Here is a 21,612-nt window from a genome sequence, read left to right as displayed (position 1 = left end):
GTGAAATCCCATCCCATCCATTGCACTGGACACGAAACATTAGCATGCGCTCAGCACAACTTCGGATATGGCAGATGCGTTAAGCAGGGTGCAGGGTACAACACAGACCAGGCCCGAGCACCAGGAACAGGTGTTAGAAATACTGCAGCATCTGCCATTTCCTTCCAATTTTGGGGTTTTGGACCCGCCACCGACTTGTCTGGACCTAAGTGGGGATCATGAGACACAGTTGCCATCAAGGCAAGCTGTGGTCATGTGCGGTTTGCAGTAAGGGGGCAGTGCGCAATTGGAAGAGGAGTTGGTGGATGACGAGGCCACCGACCCCACATGGACAGGGGTGATGTCTAGGGGCTAAAGCAGTGTAGATGTAGAGGGAAGCTAAATCAACAAAAAACCTGGGTAGAAGCAAAGGCATAAACTGGGGTGATGTTTAGGGGTGAAAGCAGAGTAGATGTGGAGGGAAGCTAAGCAGCAAAAACAGTGGGTAGAAGCAAAGGCATGCAAAACTCTACCCTGTTGGAAGACTTATTCCTAGGTCTGGAACACGTTAATGGCCCCCCTGGACAAATTACTGCCACTCAGGGGCCTAGTGTCACCAGGAGGGACAAGTATAGGCGCATGTTGTGGGAATACCTGGCCGACACCAGCTCTGTCCTCTCCGATCCCTCTGTGCTCTACAGCCTAAACTTATTTTCTCATCTTTTTTTCTGAACTGCACATCTCTTGCCTGCTTCCTTTGGGATCTTAGAAATGGTGGTCCACTTCCACAGATGGTAACTTCAATAGACAGTGTAACGGGAGTAGCTGAGGGATCGCTGTCTTAACCACTTTTTGGCACAAAATTAACTTCCAAAGCCAAATATGGTGCAAGTATATGATGCAAGGACACCTACACACCTATCTCTGACACATTGGGGAGTTCACCCTCATGCGCCCTTTTGGCCTGCACCATCATGCGCCTCTTCCCAGCCACTCCACATTTCCCAAGCTTTTCATTGCAGGCAGAAGTACAATACAACCCACCCCCATGCCCAAGCCTGTAACAGCCTCATCGATAAACTGCTGGCCCTGGAGATGTTGGTGTTTGTTTATGCTTCTGGAGACCCAGGCCTTCCGTCAGCAGATGGCAGCTGGGGCACCTCCCTATGCTGGGCCTAGCCGTTACTACTTCTCTTGGTGTGCTGTCTCTGCCTTGCGCCTGCATGTGTCCCATAACATCAGTCGGGCCCAGAGCTCTGCGCTTTGCTGCAAGGTCCACTTGACCACCGACACATGGACAAGCGCCTGTGGTCAGGGATGCTGCAGTGCTTATCTTTAATGACAGGCAGGGTGAATGTGATGGAGTCTGTTCCCCGGGTGCAAACTGGGGTGGCCTATCTCCTCTCCCAGGCCAAAATTCATGGCAGGAGTAGACTGAAACCCTACGAAGCTACAACCTCCACCCCAGCTACTAGCGGAAAACACTGTAACACTGGCATGGGGAGATGTCAGCAGGCCGTGCTGAAACTGATCAGCTTGGGGGACAGACAGCACAGTGCCTCCGAGGTCAGGGATGCCATCCTGGCTGAGATGGCATTTTTTTTTCCCTGCTACACCTGGGGCCTGGCATTTTTGCGCCTGTGATAATGGCTGGAACCTGGTAGCAGATCTGGAGCTTGCCAGACTCAAACACGGTCCACGCATGGCCCACGTTTTCCAACTTGTTGGTGCCATGTTTCTTTGAAACCTACACCATTGTGCCTGATATACAGGTCAAAGTGGGGCCATTTTCGTAAGTGAGAACTAGCCTCTGCTAGGCAGAAAACATTCAGAGCACACTCCTCTCATCTTCGCACCATTGGCTGGCGGAGGAAGACGAGGGGGTTGGAGTGGCATCTGATGTCCCTATCCCACACGAGGCTAGAGGGTGCACTTCAGTGCATCCCATTGCTTCACCACAAATGGTGTGAAGGGGAGTGGAAAATGGAGGAAATGGAGAGTGACCCTTACAGTTGGGGCCAGCAAAGGCATGCCAAGTAACACACTGGCACACATGGCTGACTTCATCTTGGGTTGCTTTTCAACACATATTTCACATCATGAAGAACAAATAATACTGGATTTTTTCAAGCCTCGAACCCCGGTCTAGGTCTAATGTCTGTTCCTTTCTTATATTAGGGGAGAGGGAAAAAAAATTACTTCAGTGATACGTTTAGCGTACATAGACTGACTATTAATGTGTATCCCACTTAGTGTTGTTAGGGTTACACACCGTCACAACCTGGCTAAAGCTTCTATAGCTGTTAATAAAGTCAACATAACTTTACGGTATCCAAAAAGACAGCTGGTACCGACAGAGAGCAAGACAAATGTCACCCAAAGCTGTGAGCTCTGAACACCCACAGTGACTTTGGCGTCATCATCATTATAAGGGAGCAGGTGGTAATAAATAACTTGGCAGTGCCTAAAACCCAAAAAGCTTATACAACTATATTTACATTAAGATACACAAATGAAACTTTTCAGTAGCATGTCATGAGACAAGCTGATAAGCTCTTCCTTTGTGCAGTGCTATTTGAAAGTTAAACGCTGCCTTTATTTTAATTCTGGAGAAGGTGCAGACATTAGATTTAGAACATGTTGTCTTCATTGTCCAAATCCTCTATATAGGTAACGTGTTTTTCGGGCCGAGCTGTCTGGGAACGAGCTGGTGCAGCACTGACAACCTGGGTGAATATGGCAAGAGCCTGAGATGTAGGGTGAATGAATCCCCAAATTATTTGTGGAATTCCCAGTGAGACAATGGCACTGTATACCAGTAGCAAAAATTGTGGGTGCACGTAACCCCCATATATTCTTTGAATTCCCAGTCAGACAATGGCACTGTATACCAGTAGTAAAAATTGTGGGTGCACATAACCCCAATATATTCTTTGAATTCCCAGTGAGACAATGGCACTGTATAGCAGTAGCAAAAATTGTGGGTGCACATAACCCCCATATATTCTTTGAATTCCCAGTCAGACAATGGCACTGTATACCAGTAGTAAAAATTGTGGGTGCACATAACCCCAATATATTCTTTGAATTCCCAGTCAGACAATGGCACTGTATAGCAGTAGCAAAAATTGTGGGTGCACGTAACCCCCATATATTCTTTGAATTCCCAGTCAGACAATGGCACTGTATACCAGTAGTAAAAATTGTGGGTGCACATAACCCCCATATATTCTTTGAATTCCCAGTGAGACAATGGAACTGTATAGCAGTAGCAAAAATTGTGGGTGCACGTAACCCCCATATATTCTTTGAATTCCCAGTCAGACAATGGCACTGTATACCAGTAGTAAAAATTGTGGGTGCACATAACCCCCATATATTCTTTGAATTCCCAGTGAGACAATGGAACTGTATAGCAGTAGCAAAAATTGTGGGTGCACGTAACCCCCATATATTCTTTGAATTCCCAGTCAGACAATGGCACTATATACCAGTAGTAAAAATTGTGGGTGCACATAACCCCCATATATTCTTTGAATTCCCAGTCAGACAATGGCACTGTATACCAGTAGTAAAAATTGTGGGTGCACATAACCCCCATATATTCTTTGAATTCCCAGTCAGACAATGGCACTGTATACCAGTATTAAAAATAGTGGGTGCACATAACCCCAATATATTCTTTGAATTCCCAGTCAGACAATGGCACTGTATAGCAGTAGCAAAAATTGTGGGTGCACGTAACCCCCATATATTCTTTGAATTCCCAGTCAGACAATGGCACTGTATACCAGTAGTAAAAATTGTGGGTGCACATAACCCCCATATATTCTTTGAATTCCCAGTCAGACAATGGCACTGTATACCAGTAGTAAAAATTGTGGGTGCACATAACCCCCATATATTCTTTGAATTCCCAGTCAGACAATGGCACTGTATACCAGTAGTAAAAATTGTGGGTGCACATAACCCCCATATATTCTTTGAATTCCCAGTCAGACAATGGCACTGTATACCAGTATTAAAAATAGTGGGTGCACATAACCCCAATATATTCTTTGAATTCCCAGTCAGACAATGGCACTGTATAGCAGTAGCAAAAATTGTGGGTGCACGTAACCCCCATATATTCTTTGAATTCCCAGTCAGACAATGGCACTATATACCAGTAGTAAAAATTGTGGGTGCACATAACCCCCATATATTCTTTGAATTCCCAGTGAGACAATGGAACTGTATAGCAGTAGCAAAAATTGTGGGTGCACGTAACCCCCATATATTCTTTGAATTCCCAGTCAGACAATGGCACTGTATACCAGTAGTAAAAATTGTGGGTGCACATAACCCCAATATATTCTTTGAATTCCCAGTGAGACAATGGCACTGTATAGCAGTAGCAAAAATTGTGGGTGCACATAACCCCCATATATTCTTTGAATTCCCAGTCAGACAATGGCACTGTATACCAGTAGTAAAAATTGTGGGTGCACATAACCCCAATATATTCTTTGAATTCCCAGTGAGACAATGGCACTGTATAGCAGTAGCAAAAATTGTGGGTGCACATAACCCCCATATATTCTTTGAATTCCCAGTCAGACAATGGCACTGTATACCAGTAGTAAAAATTGTGGGTGCACATAACCCCCATATATTCTTTGAATTCCCAGTCAGACAATGGCACTGTATACCAGTAGTAAAAATTGTGGGTGCACGTAACCCCAATATATTCTTTGAATTCCCAGTCAGACAATGGCACTGTATACCAGTATTAAAAATTGTGGGTGCACATAACCCCCATATATTCTTTGAATTCCCAGTCAGACAATGGCACTGTATACCAGTAGTAAAAATTGTGGGTGCACATAACCCCAATATATTCTTTGAATTCCCAGTCAGACAATGGCACTATATACCAGTAGTAAAAATTGTGGGTGCACATAACCCCCATATATTCTTTGAATTCCCAGTGAGACAATGGAACTGTATAGCAGTAGCAAAAATTGTGGGTGCACGTAACCCCCATATATTCTTTGAATTCCCAGTCAGACAATGGCACTATATACCAGTAGTAAAAATTGTGGGTGCACATAACCCCAATATATTCTTTGAATTCCCAGTGAGACAATGGCACTGTATAGCAGTAGCAAAAATTGTGGGTGCACGTAACCCCCATATATTCTTTGAATTCCCAGTCAGACAATGGCACTGTATACCAGTAGTAAAAATTGTGGGTGCACATAACCCCAATATATTCTTTGAATTCCCAGTGAGACAATGGCACTGTATAGCAGTAGCAAAAATTGTGGGTGCACGTCACCCCAATATATTCTTTGAATTCCCAGTCAGACAATGGCACTATATACCAGTAGCAAAAATTGTGGGTGTATATAGCCCCAATTCTATTGCTAGGGGACTTGCAGGGTATTTCTGAGGTGAAGGTGGGGGGGCACACCGTTGGAACGGGGATTTGGGGTGTATATATGGGGTATACGGGAATACACTGTCAGTGTGTTCCATTCAGGATCCTGGGAAAGCTGGGTTGCGGCGATTGAGCCCGTCAGTGCCACGTTACACTGACAAGCTTCTCCCTGGAATTGAAGTTATATGTAAGCCCAATATATTCTTTGAATTCCCAGTGAGACAATGGCACTATATGGCAGTAGCAAAAATAGTGGGTGTATATAGCCCCAATCCTATTGCTAGGGGACTTGCAGGGTATTTCTGGGGTGAAGGTGGGGGGGCACACCGTTGGAACGGGTATCGGGGGTATATATCGGGTATACGGGAATACACTGACAGTGTATTCCATTCAGGATCCTGGGAAAGCTGGGTTGCGGCGATTGAGCCCGTCAGTGCCACGTTACACTGACAAGCTTCTCCCTGGAATTTAGCTCTTACAAGAGCTGTTGTGGTTGTCTTCTCCTTCCTATCTAGCCTGTCCCTGCCTACCCAGAATCTAACCCCTAGCTAACTGGACGGAAACCTCCGTCCCCAGTGAATTGCAAGCTCAGAATGACGCGAACCTGGGCGGCGCTGTTCTTTTAAATTAGAGGTCACATGTTTTCGGCAGCCAATGGGTTTTGCCTACTTTTTTCAACGTCACCGGTGTCGTAGTTCCTGTCCCACCTACCCTGCGCTGTTATTGGAGCAAAAAAGGCGCCAGGGAAGGTGGGAGGGGAATCGAGTAATGGCGCACTTTACCACGCGGTGTTCGATTCGATTCGAACATGCCGAACAGCCTAATATCCGATCGAACATGAGTTCGATAGAACACTGTTCGCTCATCTCTAATAATTAATAATTTCATATGCAATAACATGGTGATTTCCATGCAAATGTAGCTGCAAAGCTGAATAGCAGAGGCTGAAAACTCCCCAGAAAATCCCACTTTTTGTACTCACACCACTTTTTACAAAACTGGGCAGAATGGTATGGAGATCAGTGGGATGGAGGATTTTTCTCTCTGCATTTCTCAGGTGGCAACCTGGCGGACCCCATTATAGTCTAGACCAGTAATAGCGAACCTTTTAGAGACCAAGTGACCAAACCAACAATTTAACCTTAATACTGTCAAGTGAATGGGGCTTTACAGAGCTATCAATGATACAACCAACTTTGTACTGAAAGGTAAAAGTTTGCATTTGGTATAACTTTATACATTTACAATTAGCGTTCACTATTTACATTGCACAGGATCTGTTTTATAGTAACCATGCAATGTTATTACAGCTTGTAAAAATATCATATGTCTGCTATAAAACGGATAAATAGCAAAGGTCTCCCCCACAGTCAAATGTGCTCCACGGTGGCTCCCACACAGTACAATGTGCTCTACAGTAGCCCACACACAGTATATTATGCTCCACAGTGGCCCCCACATATTATCTGAGTTCATCTCAGGGACGCATTCTATACGTTCGCCACAACTAGTCTATAATGGGGTCTGCAGGTTTCTGCGGGTAACTGCTTTTTATGTGGCTTGGGCTTTCGTTTTTAGGGTCCCTAAGAGGACCCAAAGAATGGAAAATTTAATGCAGGTGTGAACGTAGGGTAAAGTGGAACATGAAAAACTGACACAAGCAAGATGATAAACTGTTTTTTCCATCAGAGATCCCCTCAAACGACAAGGGGGCATTCCTTCTGTCTGGGAAAACAATTTCAGTCTCTGAAGACAACAAGGCTTCTTCACTATATGAGCTGTGAATCTATAGAATAGTGAACCTCCATAAAGGCTTAGATGTCTTCTTACAGTAAACTTTATAACTTATAGAAATGTATAGCTTTCTTGTTTCCCACATTCCTTTCCTTAAGATACATTCTTTTCCATCCCTTAGTTGAAGTTGATAAACATATGTCTTTATTCAACTGTATGTATGTAATTATGACTCAAGGTCTGAAAGAAGACTCAAGTATTAGAGATGAGCGAGTACTGTTTGGATCCGAACAGCACGCTCGCATAGAAATGAATGGACGTAGCCGGCACGCGGGGGGTTAAGCGGCCGGCCGCCGTCAAAGCGGAAGTACCAGGTGCATCCATTCATTTCTATGGAGCGTGCTGTTCGGATCGGCTGATCCGAACAGTACTCGCTCATCTCTATCAAGTATGAGATTATACACAGACCCTTATGCCCTACACTGGGAATAAAACAGTGGGAGGAATTTATTATTTGGTTTTTTTGCCCCTTTTTAGCTGTGCTCATCAGTTGCCCCTTTTTTATGCCTCTTTAAAAATAGGCACATGCCATAAATACCTTGAAAAATGTTACTATAGATAACCCAAGCCCTCTTTCCCCGACAAATCTACACGGCTTCAGTAAAAGCCTTCAAAATAGGCGCAAACACTTGATAAATACATCCCCATGTATCTGTTTTTTCCAGGCGTATGTAATGCTGTAATATTTATCCAGTTACACAAATATGTGTATAACGGAATGATAACAGTAATGATAATGTTCATCGTGAGCATTAGTCATCTCCAGCCATAAATGTATGTTTCTAGAAAAGCTATACTTAATAATAGAAAAAAGCACATCATCTCTATAATCTGCCAGATCCTACTAAAATAACAATCTCACGGCCAACCATACTGTCATGTTAATGCCTCTTTGTTAGAAAAGCCTTTAGAAATATAATTTATATCTAGTCTCTGCCAACAAACGCCGCTGTGCCTGAGATGGCAAACCTCACTGCTTCTGATTCTGTATTTTTCAGATATTTTTCTGTTAACACAAGTGTTGGCAAATGTGAATGTTACTGTATCTTATATTGGCTGGGATCTTGTCATAACAAAGTCATTTTACAAAAAAAATCTGAATCTTTCCTTGGAGAGTATTGATATATACGGTAACAATAGCCAGTGATATTGCTATCGAAGGTTATAAAGATAAACCAACACAAACATGTCATGAATATTATGGAGATCTGTAGGAGTTGTACTGATGGTGGGGATTCCTTTATGAAGGTGCTTTTTGCACCCCAATGTTAAAGTATAGCTACAATCATAAACAGTTTTCCATAAGTGAATAGTACATAAGAAGTGTATATAATAAGTGTATATAAGAAACTATGGAATATATTTTATAAAGGAGACGGTTCTTTTTCCACTTATTAGGCTGCTCTCCTCCTTAACTTCTTATCAGTCTGTATGATTACATAGAATCCTAAGTGTATCTTGCACAGAGCTCTATGGAGATGGGAGGGGGATAAGGAGAATGTTAATTGATTTCTGCCTCTATGGTAGCAGTATTAGGCTAAGCCCCCATGGGACGATACACAATGCTAAAGCGCTGCGGGAACAACCATGATTGGGAATACATCGCGGTTCTTCCTGCAGTGCTTTAAACAGAAAGTTCACGGAGTTTTCCTCTACGGACTTTCTGTTACAATTAAAATCTACGAGAAAGCTGCTGTCATTTCTGTAGATATAATTGACATGCTGCAATTTCCAAAACCGTGCCGGTTTTGGAAATTGCAGTGAGTCCGTGCTGCGGTTTGAAATGCAAACTGGGCATGGGATTCACATGAATCTCATCTACTTTGCAGATACTGTAAAACGCTGTGTTTCCGGCCCATGGGGCCTCAGCCTTAAAGAGGACCTTTCACCGATTTGGGCACAGGCAGTTCTACAGTATATACTGCTGGAAAGCTGACAGTGCGCTGACTTCAGCGCACTATCGGCTTTCCCGATTTGTGCCCCGGGTAAAGCGCTATCGGTCCCGGTACCGTAGCGCTTTACAGTCAAAAGGGCATTTCTGACAGTTAGCCAGGGACGCTCTTCTTCACAGCAGCACCTATCGCGCTGTACAATGTGAGCGAGGAGGAACCCCCCCTCCCCTCCTGATAATACTCGTCTATGGACAAGCACTGTGAGCAGAGGGAGGGGGCTTCCTCCCCGCTCACACAGTACAATGTGATAGGCGCTGCTGTGGAGAAGGATGTTCCTGGCTGACTGTCAGAAACACCCTTCTGACTGTAAAGCGCTATGGTACTGGGACCGATAGCGCTTTACCCGCGGCACAAATCGGAAAAGCTGATAGTGCACTGAATTCAGCGCACTGTCGGCTTTCCAGCAGTATATAGAACTGCCTGTGCCCAATCTGATGAAAGGTCCTCTTTAAGAGAGCTCCCCCTCAATCACAGAATAGCACAGTGTGGCAGCAGCAGTTATCTTTGTGTGTTTTCCAGAAGCCCTCTTCCACCCCTCCCATCTCCATCAGGGCCGCCGATAGGCCAGTACTACTGCTACTGGCGTCAGGGGCCCGGCCAAATTTAAAAATGGGGGGGGGGGGCCGATCTGAGTTGAACACATACGTGGCTGAAGCGAGGAGCTGACACAGGTCAGCTCGCTTCAGCCGCTGCCGCCGGCTACCCGGCAGTGTAGACGCGATGTGATGACGTCACATCGCGTCTACAACTGTGCGCCAGTAAGAGAGAGAGGCGCGCAGAGAGCAGCGGGGGAACGAGGAAAAGGTAAGTGTAATGTGGATTATGTGGAACGTGAAACTGGGGGCAGATGAAGGAGAGGACGGCATGACACTGGGGGCAGAGATGGAGGGACATGAATCTGGGGGCAGAGATGGAGAGGACGGCATGACACTGGGGGCAGAGATGGAGGGAGATGAATCTGGGGGCAGAGATGGAGAGGACGGCATGACACTGGGGGCAGAGATGGAGGGACATGAATCTGGGGGCAGAGATGGAGGGGACATGAATCTGGGGGCAGAAATGGAGGGGACATGAATCTGGGGGCAGAGATGGAGGGGACATGAATCTGGGGGCAGAAATGGAGGGACATGAATCTGGGGGCAGAGATGGAGAGGACGGCATGACACTGGGGGCAGAGATGGAGGGACATGAATCTGGGGGCAGAGATGGAGGGGACATGAATCTGGGGGCAGAGATGGAGGGGACATGAATCTGGGGGCAGAGATGGGGGGCATGAATCTGGGGGCAGAGATGTGGAGACATGAATCTGGGGGCAGAGATGGAGGGACATGAATCTGGGGGCAGAAATGGAGGGGACATAGATCTGGGGGCAGAGATGGAGGGGACATGAATCTGGGGGCAGAGATGGGGGGACATGAATCTGGGGGCAGAGATGGAGGGACATGAATCTGTGGGCAGAAATGGAGGGGACATAATCTGGGGGCAGAGATGGGGGGCATGAATTTGGGGGCAGAGATGCAGGGGACATGAATCTGGGGGCAGATGAAGGGTGTATATGAAGCCGGGGGGTGAGACTGAGGGGGGACATATAATTTACGGGTGACTGTAGGAGGATTATACAGTGTGCGGGCACATGAAAAATTAATGAGTGGGCGGAGTCAACATAACAGTGGGTGGGGCTAAATTTCCCACGGCGCGCAAAGTTGGGAGGTATGGGTACAGGGGGCAATGGAAAGATGTTAGAGGGTGGATGGGGGGGGGGATTGTTGGGATCCCTGCACGGAGAACTGCAGGCCCCCCTTTTTTTTTTTTAATGGCCAGTTCGTGCAGGGATAAGTTGACAGCTGATTTTGACTGGTTACCAACGTATCCTGGCAAGGGAGGCCAAAAACACAATGTGAATAAGCCCTGAGGATTTATTAGGAGGGCTCTTATAAATGGTGTTGGCTCTCTATAGGCGCTGCCACACGTAGCAGATTATACCTGCAAATAGAATTTGATTAAGCCTTGTAATGCTGCTAAATAAAGGGAAATGTAATACAGAATTGGTATGACGCAAAATAAGGTCGTTTTAAAATGGGGGGGGGGCAGACACTTAGGCTGTATGGGGCCCCAAAATTCCTGATGGCGGCCCTGATCTCCATAGACTAAAACGTAAAAAGTAACTCTGCTTGATAAATCGTTCCTCTGTGGACTTTTTGCTTCCATTACACCAATAGGGAAACCACCAACGTTTACATAGGTATAACTGACATGCGGCGAATTTCCCAAACTGTATACATTTACACCATATGTAGCCCAGGCCTTAACCTGCTCAAACATTATTCTTTACTCACCCTATAAAAAGCTGGACATGAAATGTCTGGTCAGAATCTGATCACTACAAAATATCAGACCCAGACCTCATTTCTGTTTGAAAAGGTCATAAAACATCCCCTTTAAGGAACAGAAAGCTTGTTAATGGGCTGAATGTGCCTTGTGTAAAACATCTCCACGGTCAATACTGGCAAACTGCTAATTACTTTTCATCAGAAACAGCGTGAAGGTGAGAAACATGTTTGTGCACATTCAGACTTGTAGATTTCAGGTTTCCGCTGGTTTGGTTTATCAGAGAGTAAAATAAAAAAAAATATGTTCATTTTATACCATATCCATGTTGTATAACATGTAATATGTGATATTTTAATGCAGATTTTATACCATAGCCATGTAATATGTGATGTTTTACTGCAAATTTGAAAACTGCCCATCACATGATTCTGTAAACATACAAGAATTGCATCCTTTCATACATTATTTTTCATGGCCCCAGTAAAACTAATGTACAGGGAATATTAAATGCAACATGTCAGAAGAACAATTGTGCAAAAGCTAAGATATTTTCTGCAGCATTTTTCTTTGGAATTTTTCTGAGTTTTACTCTGCAGATTTTCTGTTCTTATTATATCTAGTCTGCGATTTTCAAAAATGTAGCTTTTTCTGCAATGTGTAGATGGGATTAGCCAGAATCCCATTCACTTTGCAGTTAAAGTAAAACACTATGTTTTCGCAACATGGAACTTAAGCCTAATAGACAGTGTAAACTACATATTCTGAAAATGCACCAGATTTATCACAGTGGCTTAAGGGAAGGTAAATCTGGCACAACTATAGACTGTCTGGTATTAGCTTACATAAACTAGTTGGTTTACTTTGTGACTAGAGATGAGCGAACACTGTTCTGATCAGCCGTTCCGAACAGCACGTTCCCATAGAAATGAATGGAAGCAGCTGGCACGTACACTTTGTCGGCGGCCGGTCGCTTAACCCCCCGCGTGCCCGCTACGTCCATTCATTTCTATGGGAGCGTGCTGTTCGGAACTGCTGTTCCGAACAGTGTTCGCTCATCTCTATTTGTGACAATAGGGCATGGTGTCATACCTTAACCCATTAAAATGACCTTGGGTGCGCAAGGCAATACATGCACGTGATCAGTTTAGGTTTCTTATTACGAGCGACATCCTGCTGGAGCACGTGAATATCATGTTTCTATACCTCAATGACAGATGGCATTCATAGGCGGGTTAAAGTACCCAATCCCCAATTGGGGATCGTGGCAGTTAATGGGTTAAGCTGCTGAGTTAAAGGGGTTGTCCGGGACAAAATAAAAATTAACCCCTAAACTAAACCCTCTCCCCCCCTAAATTCTAATTTACATATATTTTTTTAAAAAATCTATAATTACCTATATCCCTGAGGTGGTCATATGACCGTCCCAGGCACACTTTCTGATAATCCAATGAAGTTTTGTTTTCCCGTTTCCGAAAAGGAACGTCACCATTACTCCACCCCTCCCCAACTCCGTCATACATACTTCTCTTCCGCTCCAGAAACGGCTCCTCCCGTTCCTCTCTGCAAGCACTTGCGCAGTCTGAAGGTGCCAACTAAACATGCACAGTAGAGATGGCACTTCAGAGGATGGACATCAGAGGTACTTCCGGTCTGTGTGCGCTTGCAGGGAGGAAGAAGGGCATCTTCAGTCTGCACACAATAAAAGAAAAGGAGGAGCCATCTCCTAGAGAGGAAGACAGGTAAGTATGATGTGGTGGGGAGTGGGCTGAGTGAGTTAGTTAGTTGGAAAGGGCTAGTAATGGGCAGGAAAGCTAGGTAGACAGGGAGATGAGAGAGGAGAGGGGCAGTGGGTGGGAGGTAGTGTGAGTCAGCTCATGCAATGCACCATGGTAGTTGTAGGATAAAAGCACAGAAAGCTACATCATGTAAACAAATGCAGAGCATACCAGGAGCTCCCAGAGAAACCCAGAAATCACTCAAAACACTGCTAAAGGTATATGGGTAAATTTATTAACCCATTACTAGCACTAACAGATTTTTTTTTTAAAGATTTTTTGCTCGGAAAACCCCTTTAATACATGCGTTGAAAAGAATGTACACCAGCTTTTTGGCACAGTTTGTTCCAAAATTCTTGTATATTTCCATAGGTTTAAATCTGCCCCATTGTATTGATCCTGAATATTATTTGCACAATGTGCATTCTTCTGATTAATAATGCTTCAGTCCCAATTTTATGACCCTTCTTGGTCAGATATTTTGGTAGTGATCAGATGCATTTTTCTTCCTGTATTTTCTTTGTCATGATGTAAAATTTGTTTGCAGTTGTAAAAAGTTACATACAAAAGGGAATTCTTTTTCCTCTTATTCATGAAAGGAATATGACAATTTATACAATGACATTAAAGGGGTTGTCCCATCACAAGGATCCTATCTATACTGCTTGTTAATGTGGATTTAAGACTTTTCCTAAATACATTGCTTCAGCAAAACTGCTTTGTTTGTCCACTATCTTACTTTATTCAATTCATTGTTGACACAGACCTTGACTTATCTTCTCAAAAGTCAAGTGATGTATCAGCCTGCTCTCAGGGGGGAGGGAGGAGGGGCTAAGTGCACGGGAGCGAGCCTGTGTATCTAGCTATTCCTGTGTCTACACCACGTGACCTAGGCCCTGCACTCAGATAGGGGAGAGGAGCTGCTTTCATTTCTGAACTCATCTTCTGTTCTCCTAGTTATCAGGCTAGCTAATTCAATTGTGTTCATTATGGCAGAGACAGGCAGTCTCTATATGTAACACAGAATGGAGTTGCTCCTGCCTGTACTCCATAGTCCAATATTGTGCATACAGTGTTCTTTGAGGACACCACAGGCCCTTCAGCCGCCCCATAGGATCACGCTATGTGGTGGGCGGAGCTACACGCTAATTTAGGGGTGAGCTGAATAACAGGTTGCATGTGAAACCCCGCCCACCAAATGACGCAAGAAACCAAGAAGAAAGAAGATTTTACAGCAGTGAAGACTGGTGAGTATGCGACGTGGGAATACCCCTTTAAGGCCAGGGGCACCTCATGGTGTAAATACTGGGGTTTAGCGAATCCCATCTACAGATTGCAGCATAAAAGCTTTGATTTCCAAATCTGTTGCATTTTTTGAAATTGCACGTCAATTATACCTACGGAAATGCTGGCGGTTTCCCTTTAGGTATGATTAAAGCTGAACGTCCACAGAGGAAAACTCTGCAGACTTTCTGTGAAAAGCTCTGCAGGAAAAATCATGATAGGTTTCCGCCTCAGTTTTTCTTGAACCACTTTTTTTCCTCGGCCCACTATGTGGGGCCTTAGCCACATGGGGCCCTAGCCTAAAGAATGTATCTGGTTTCTAACATTGATGGTCTATCCTTATAATAGGCCATCAATGTTAGATAATCAGAGGTCTAACATCCAGGACCCCGCAGATCACCAGTAGCCAGACAGTGTGGCCTTAAAACTGGCTTCAGCTTATTAATAAGTATGTACTCCTCTACCAGACTCTGTACCTAAATAGGAAATGACCTCACAAATAATGGTCATATTGTTTGAAGATGTCTGAGACCTAGCCGGGTATATTACAAGTTGGGGGTGGATGAGGGCACGAAGTGGTGTGAAAGTTGTGTCCTTGTGTGATTGATAGTTGTGCTACATTCTGCAGTGGCTGGATCGGGTTTACCATGTTATATTGTACAATTCTTTGCAATAACTTTTGCTTTCTGTCCTGTTGTGATGTGTTATTTGACCTGTTTTCTTTAACCAAAAAGCATAAAACTTTAATAAAAGAGAAATTGTATTGGAGCCCCTTGTCTTCACCCTTAAACCCTGAATAAAAGGAGGCTATATTCAAGAATAGTCTTTAATTGATGGCATCCAAACTTCTAGAAACCTCACGAGAAGTTGAGGTTAGTTCAGAGATTTTGAAGGAGAATACCGTATATACTCGAATATAAGCCAAGTTTTTCAGCACAGATTTTGTGCTGAAAAAGTCAGCCTCAGCTTATACTCGAGTCATTATGGTACATCATAGTTACAGACCCGGCATACAGACATCAGGGCGGGTGCCGGGCAGCAGCATCGCCACGCTCATAGCAGGGGCCTGCTAGCAGAAGTACTGTAAGTACTTCTGCAATTTGAATTGCTGCGGCCTTGGCACCCGCCCCAGTGTCTGTATGCCAGGTCTGTAACTACTGTATAATAGTGCTGCTCTGCTCCAGAGTGGTCACCATACCAACTGGCACCTCCGCTGTAACTTTTACAGCGGTAATGCCTGAGCTAATACCTGCAATCAGAGATTGCAGGCATAAGCTTTGACATCTCCGCTGTAAGTGTTACAGCGGAGATGCTCTCCGATGATGTCCCAGTCCGGTGATTGTCGTCATGTGCCGAAGGGAACCGCTGCGGGGAAGCGGCAGGCGCCACCATGGCGCTGGAGGGAGGAGGGAGCGGGCACGACCGCTCTCTCAAGGGCAATCCTGAAGATAGGCTCGGCCGCGGTGAGGGACATCCCCTTCTGCAGACAGGATCGCCAAGGGGCGGGCATGAAGGAGAAACTTGGCTGGCCAGACCTGATGGGGAACTGCAGCCAGCCGCCGGAAGAAGCGCTTCTGCCGGGGATCCCCTCCGCCAGCGGCCGGCTACAGTTCCCTTTCAGGTCCGGCCGGCCAAGGTTCTCCTTCAGGTCCGCCCTTCGGTGCTCCTGCCGGGGATTCCCCTCAGCGCTTCTGTAAAGGTTCCCCAGCCTACAGTGCTTTTCTTTTGAAGGCTGCTCTATGCAGCCTGCAAAAGAAATGACAATTTTTGCAATGTATTGCAATGCATTAGTGATCAGACCCCCTGGTGGTTCAAGACCCCTAGGGTGTCTAATAAATGGAAGAAAAAATAAATAAATTAAGAAAAAGGAAAAAAAAATAAAAATAAGTATTAAAAATTCAAATCCTCCCCCTTTCCCTAGAACACATATAATCAATAACTAATACTGTCAATACTGTGAAACACATACACGTTAGATATCCCCGTGTCCAAGAACGTCCGCTCTAACTGCCCCTTCCCTGAGACTGGGGTCCCCCCCCACTTAAAATTCAGCCTGACTACAGCCAGGCTAAATATAGGGTATCTGCAGTGCTTCTATTCCGTCAGGAAGGTATTAATAGGAGCACTGCAGATACCCTATATTCAGCCAGACTGAATTCCAAGTGGGGGAAAAAATCCCAGTCCTCAAGCTCAGGGAAGGGGCAGACAGACAACCAAAACACCCCCTCCCCTTCCCCAGCGTCGACTGCACCCAAAAACTCTGACCATTTTAATTTTAGAAATTTTTCAGTAGCTGCTGTGTTTCCTCCCTCGGCTTATACTCAAGTCAATAAGTTTTCCCAGTTTTTTTGTGGTAAAATTAGGGATCTCGGCTTATATTCAGGTCGGCTTATACTCGAGTATATACGGTAGGTCACAAACCAAGTCAAGGTCAGAACTGGAGAAGACAGCAGAGATGTCACGACCTGGGCAAAGCACAAGAATTGGAAGGGGGATCAGGAATCGGATCTAGAAGTAGGTACATTACAAAAACAGACTTGGGTTTTAATCATCCCTGCCAATGACATCATAGTGAATGTCAGTTGTCATGACAACACAACATTCTTTACATAGACCTGTTGAGAGAGCCGTGCGGAAGCAAAATACATATAAATATGTAGTTATCTGAATTTCTATATAATGAATAGGTCTGAAAGGAAACAGGCTCTGCAGAATTAGTAGTAGCAGATAGCAAAGATAAATTATTGCATATATATATATATATATATATATATATATATATATATACACACATATATACACACTAGCTTCTGTTGTTAGCGTCGATGATCCGCCTATATTCAGCAAATTGCTGCCGTCGATGGTTTGCCTGCTCAGGTATTCTGGCAGCTCTCAAGCTGTTCTGCTGCTGAACTTGTTCCTCACACCGTGCCTGTGCTTGTTCCAGCATGTCAGCAGCTCGCTGGGACGGCATATAATGAGAGTGTTGCTGGCATTGATGATCCGCATGCTCCAATGTTTCGGCAGTTCTCAAGCTGGCCTGCCGCTGAACTCATTCCTCGCACTCTGCCTGTGATTGTTCCGACATCTCAGCAGCTTGCTGGGTGCCGTTTCAGCTGCTCTAATAGCTGCTTGACACCTAGCTTGCTCAATCCTTCTAAGCTCCGCTTGAGAAGTCTGTTGACTTCTGGTTACCTTCATAGCTCTCATTGTTTTAGAATTTTGCAACAAATTAGATTTCCTTTTTCCCGGCATGTTTAAAATTGGCAACCTGCAATTTGGATTAAAGGTGTTTTCCCATCCAGTGTGTCAGCACTGCCTGGAGCAGATCAGATAATATGCAAATGCTTATACACAATGGACTGAGGGTTATCTGTGTGTTTACATAGAGAGATAACAGACCTGGCTTTATCATCCAAATCCGTTCAACCGAGATCGAGTAACAAACATCCAAACTTTCACATTTATAATTTTAGTACGATATGTATATATATATATATACTATTGCATAGCAAAGATAAATGTTGGCTATTGACTTTGGGAAGATTATTCTTTACAATATATTTTCTAAAATAAAATATAAACCGCAGCTTTTTCCCCACCCACCCCCTTTATATAAGGAGCCTTGTCTGACCTTAAACAGTCCTGTGTACAATACAAAGAGTTAGAGGCACAAATACCCATTGAATTCTGGGGCACCGCAGACAAATGGAGCACAATTTATGTCAGCCGCGCTATATAAATGACTAGGGTGAGGTGTAATTATTTTACAATGTCACTGAGTTGACATTTCGAAAACAGCAGAGAAGGTGAATATAGATTAGCGGGGGTGGATGGGCAGCCGGCAGAGGACACGCCGGATAACACGTACTGCAGCCCTAGGATTCATTATTTTATCACTTTAATATAATTACAGTCTATGAAAAAAATAGAGACACATTCACTACTGTATGTAACTAAATTTCACCTTACGTTCTCTATTTTCTCTACCACTTGAGTGCAGGAAAGCTGTGCTTTGGCCGCAGTGACCATTACCATTTATCGCTCAGACAGACATCGATAATTACCCATCTAATCAGTCATAAACGGGAATATTTTGTTATGATGAAAACAATTTTACAGAGAAGAAATGGTTCCCATGGTGATTAAAAATAAAACTGTTCAATTTGCTGTAATGGATTCTTCTGTAAGGCCATATTTTACACATTACATTCATAGATTGCTTATTATTGTGTCGGGCTCAGGGACAGACACAAATTGTGGTTAACCGAATACTGGCAAAACCTATCCTCCCACAGTGGCTGCACAATTTCCTTTAGGCTAAGGCCCCACGGAAAGACCCGCACCAATAAAGCGGAAAAAAGCCCGCCAGCAGCGCATCGCAGTTCTTCCCGCAGAATTTTAAAGGGGCTCTATCAGCAAAATCATGCTGATAGAGCCCCACATATGCGTGAATAGCATTTAAAAAGGCTATTCAGGCACCGTAAAAGTTATATTAAACTACCCCCCCCCCCCCCCCCGTTTTAAAATAATACCCTAAAACAGAATGTGATAAACTTACCGAACGTGCACGGGGGGCGGGCATTCAGGGTCCGACATCTTCTTTATCCACGCCTCCTCTTCCTGCGATGTCCTCGGGTCCTGTCTTCCTCCGGCGCTCACGAGCTGATATTTGCTAAAAAAATGGCCTGGGCGCATGCGCAGTAGCATGCTGCTTCTACTACGGCTACTGCGCATGCGACCAGGACAATTTTTTTTAATCAGATGTCAGTTTGCGAGCGCCGGAGGAAGAAGGGACCAGAGGACATCAAAGGAAGAGAAGGCGTGGATGAAGAAGATGTCGGACCCTGAATGCCTACCCCCCGTGCACGTTCGGTAAGTTTATCACATTCTGTTTTAGGGTATTATTTTAAAACGGGGGGTAGTTTAATATAACTTTAACGGTGCCTGAATAGCCTTTTTAAAGGCTATTCACGCATATGTGGGGCTCTATCAGCATGATTTTGCTGATAGAGCCCCTTTAAAAATAAAGTTCTGCTCCAATTATATCCATGGGGAAAGCGCCAGCATTTCTGTAGATATAATTGACATGCTGCAATTTCCAAAATCCACTTTGTCTGTACTGTAAAACACCGCGAGCATATTGCAGCATTTCCAGCCCATGGGGCCCCGGCCTTAAAGTTGTGCGGCCATTGCGGATGGGTAGGGTTTGAGTCTTGTGAGGCTAGACGCAACATGTTTACTACAGAATGGCTAGAAAGAGGGACATGGAGGCAACTGGCATTACCATGGGTGCCATTAGTTTAATAATACATTGAACTGAATGCAATGAAAATTCTCGACAAGACCACCTTTTTAAGAAGCCCTCTAACTTGCGTTCGGGTTTCCATTCGGGGAGAGGGTTCGCTTGCCTTAATAAAAGACAAAGACATCAACAAGAGCTTTAACTTACCTCTTCCATAGATTTCTATCCCTGAATGAAATACTCCAATGCCCAGTGTTGAGGTGTATTCATTGATCCAGTACTGCAATAAAAATGGAATATACTTATTGATCAGATGATTTAGTGTAATCTTTCAATTGGTCATGAAGTGGTCATGCATTAAGACATCATCCACCGCTCAATAAATTGCATGCGATTAGAAAAGAGAGATTTATTTAGTTGTGAATTAGATAAATTGAGAATATTTTTAGAGTCTTATTTATCTGTGTACCATTAAATAAATATTTTTAGGACATGTGATGATGATCCACCAGCAATAGGAGTATATTTAGTGACATCACAACTCAGTGGCATCCATATTTTTTGAGCCCTTTCATTATAGTCAGCTATATCATATGATGCCCAGTCTGACCATCAGTCCAGAGCTTGTTGTTCCGAGTGTCATTCAGTTTCCTATGAACTACAGGATTGCATCAGCATCTATTAAAATACCTCCTGGCAACTTTCAGACCACAACACGTTCCACACACCACTGTTTGTCACTCCATACTGTGGGGAATCGCTCAGGTAGATGCTTGTAGCAGTGCAGGAAACAGGGACACAGACACTGGATTGCACACAAGTTCAGTCTTTATTCACTTGTAGCACATTAACTGCCTTTGCAAAGGCACAGGATAAACAAACTAAAAACCTTCTCGGCTGAGATCTAACTAAACATAAGAAAACTATTCCCTGACTATACAGGAATCTGGCTACCAGACTCCTGCCTTGGCAACAACAACAGGCGGCACAGTGCCTGCTTTATAGGTATGGTCTGGACATGTCAGCTCTGTCAGTGTGGTACCACAGCTCCTAGTCCTCACATGCGGCTGACCTCCCTGGTGTGGGTCTTAACATACACACTTTAACTGCCTGGCTGGAATATACCTGTCCTCCCACACCACACCCTTCACTCTCTCACAATACATAGATGTCGGCTGAGGACATAATTTCGGTAGACCAGTAGAGCAATGATGTAGTATGAGTCCATAAAATTATTAGATGGGCCTCTAAAATTCCTATAAAACTGCTCCCTGCTATCATCAGTGCGATGGGCTAAGAATCTCCTGTGTATTCCTATCAGATGCAGATTCACACCAATCCCTCTGCCTCCTGCTTGTAAGAGCTGACAGAGAAATTTATCACAAGCAGGATGCAGTTAATGCCTGCAGAGTGTGCTAGGGGACTGAAGGTCTATGTTGCTTATCTATCTGTTGCTGCCCTTAGGATTGATCCTGGGAAATTTAGGCAACATTAGATAAACTATACAGAGGGGATGAAGGAATCAGACAACCCCTAAATAGCATATTAATTACAATTTGTAAAGAACCCCAACACTATTTTTTAATAAATTTTGCTGCATTGTATTTGCAAAAGTTATAAAAAATATTTTTTGTCTTTTTTACTGTAATACAAAGGGCTTTATTTTTATGTCATTTTTATCTTTGCATACTTTTCTTTTAATATCCAGGTAAATTGAAAAAAACGGGGAGGTAAATGGGTCTGCTTTTCACATTTTTTATTGCCTTTTTTTTATAGCACAAGATACTACTTTAAATAGTTTACCCTTTCTATTAGGGTTAGTGTAGTTTT

At 44.1% G+C, this 21,612-nt stretch overlaps 1 protein-coding gene across 1 annotated transcript in view; it reads right to left on the bottom strand.

Moving 5' to 3' along the window:
- Positions 1-21,612, bottom strand: part of LOC142214129 (deubiquitinase DESI2-like) — an 82,011-nt gene that overhangs the window by 16,098 nt on the left and 44,301 nt on the right. The window contains exon 2 of the mRNA XM_075282915.1: positions 19,990-20,062. Coding sequence (XP_075139016.1) covers positions 19,990-20,062 — 73 coding nt within the window. The remainder of the gene's footprint in view (positions 1-19,989; positions 20,063-21,612) is intronic.

The sequence above is a fragment of the Leptodactylus fuscus genome, chromosome 7 (genome assembly GCF_031893055.1).
Source record: "Leptodactylus fuscus isolate aLepFus1 chromosome 7, aLepFus1.hap2, whole genome shotgun sequence".
NCBI classification, from domain to species: domain Eukaryota; kingdom Metazoa; phylum Chordata; class Amphibia; order Anura; family Leptodactylidae; genus Leptodactylus; species Leptodactylus fuscus.
Note: the sequence above shows the minus strand (reverse complement) of the source record. Positions and strands in the feature narration are given on the sequence as shown.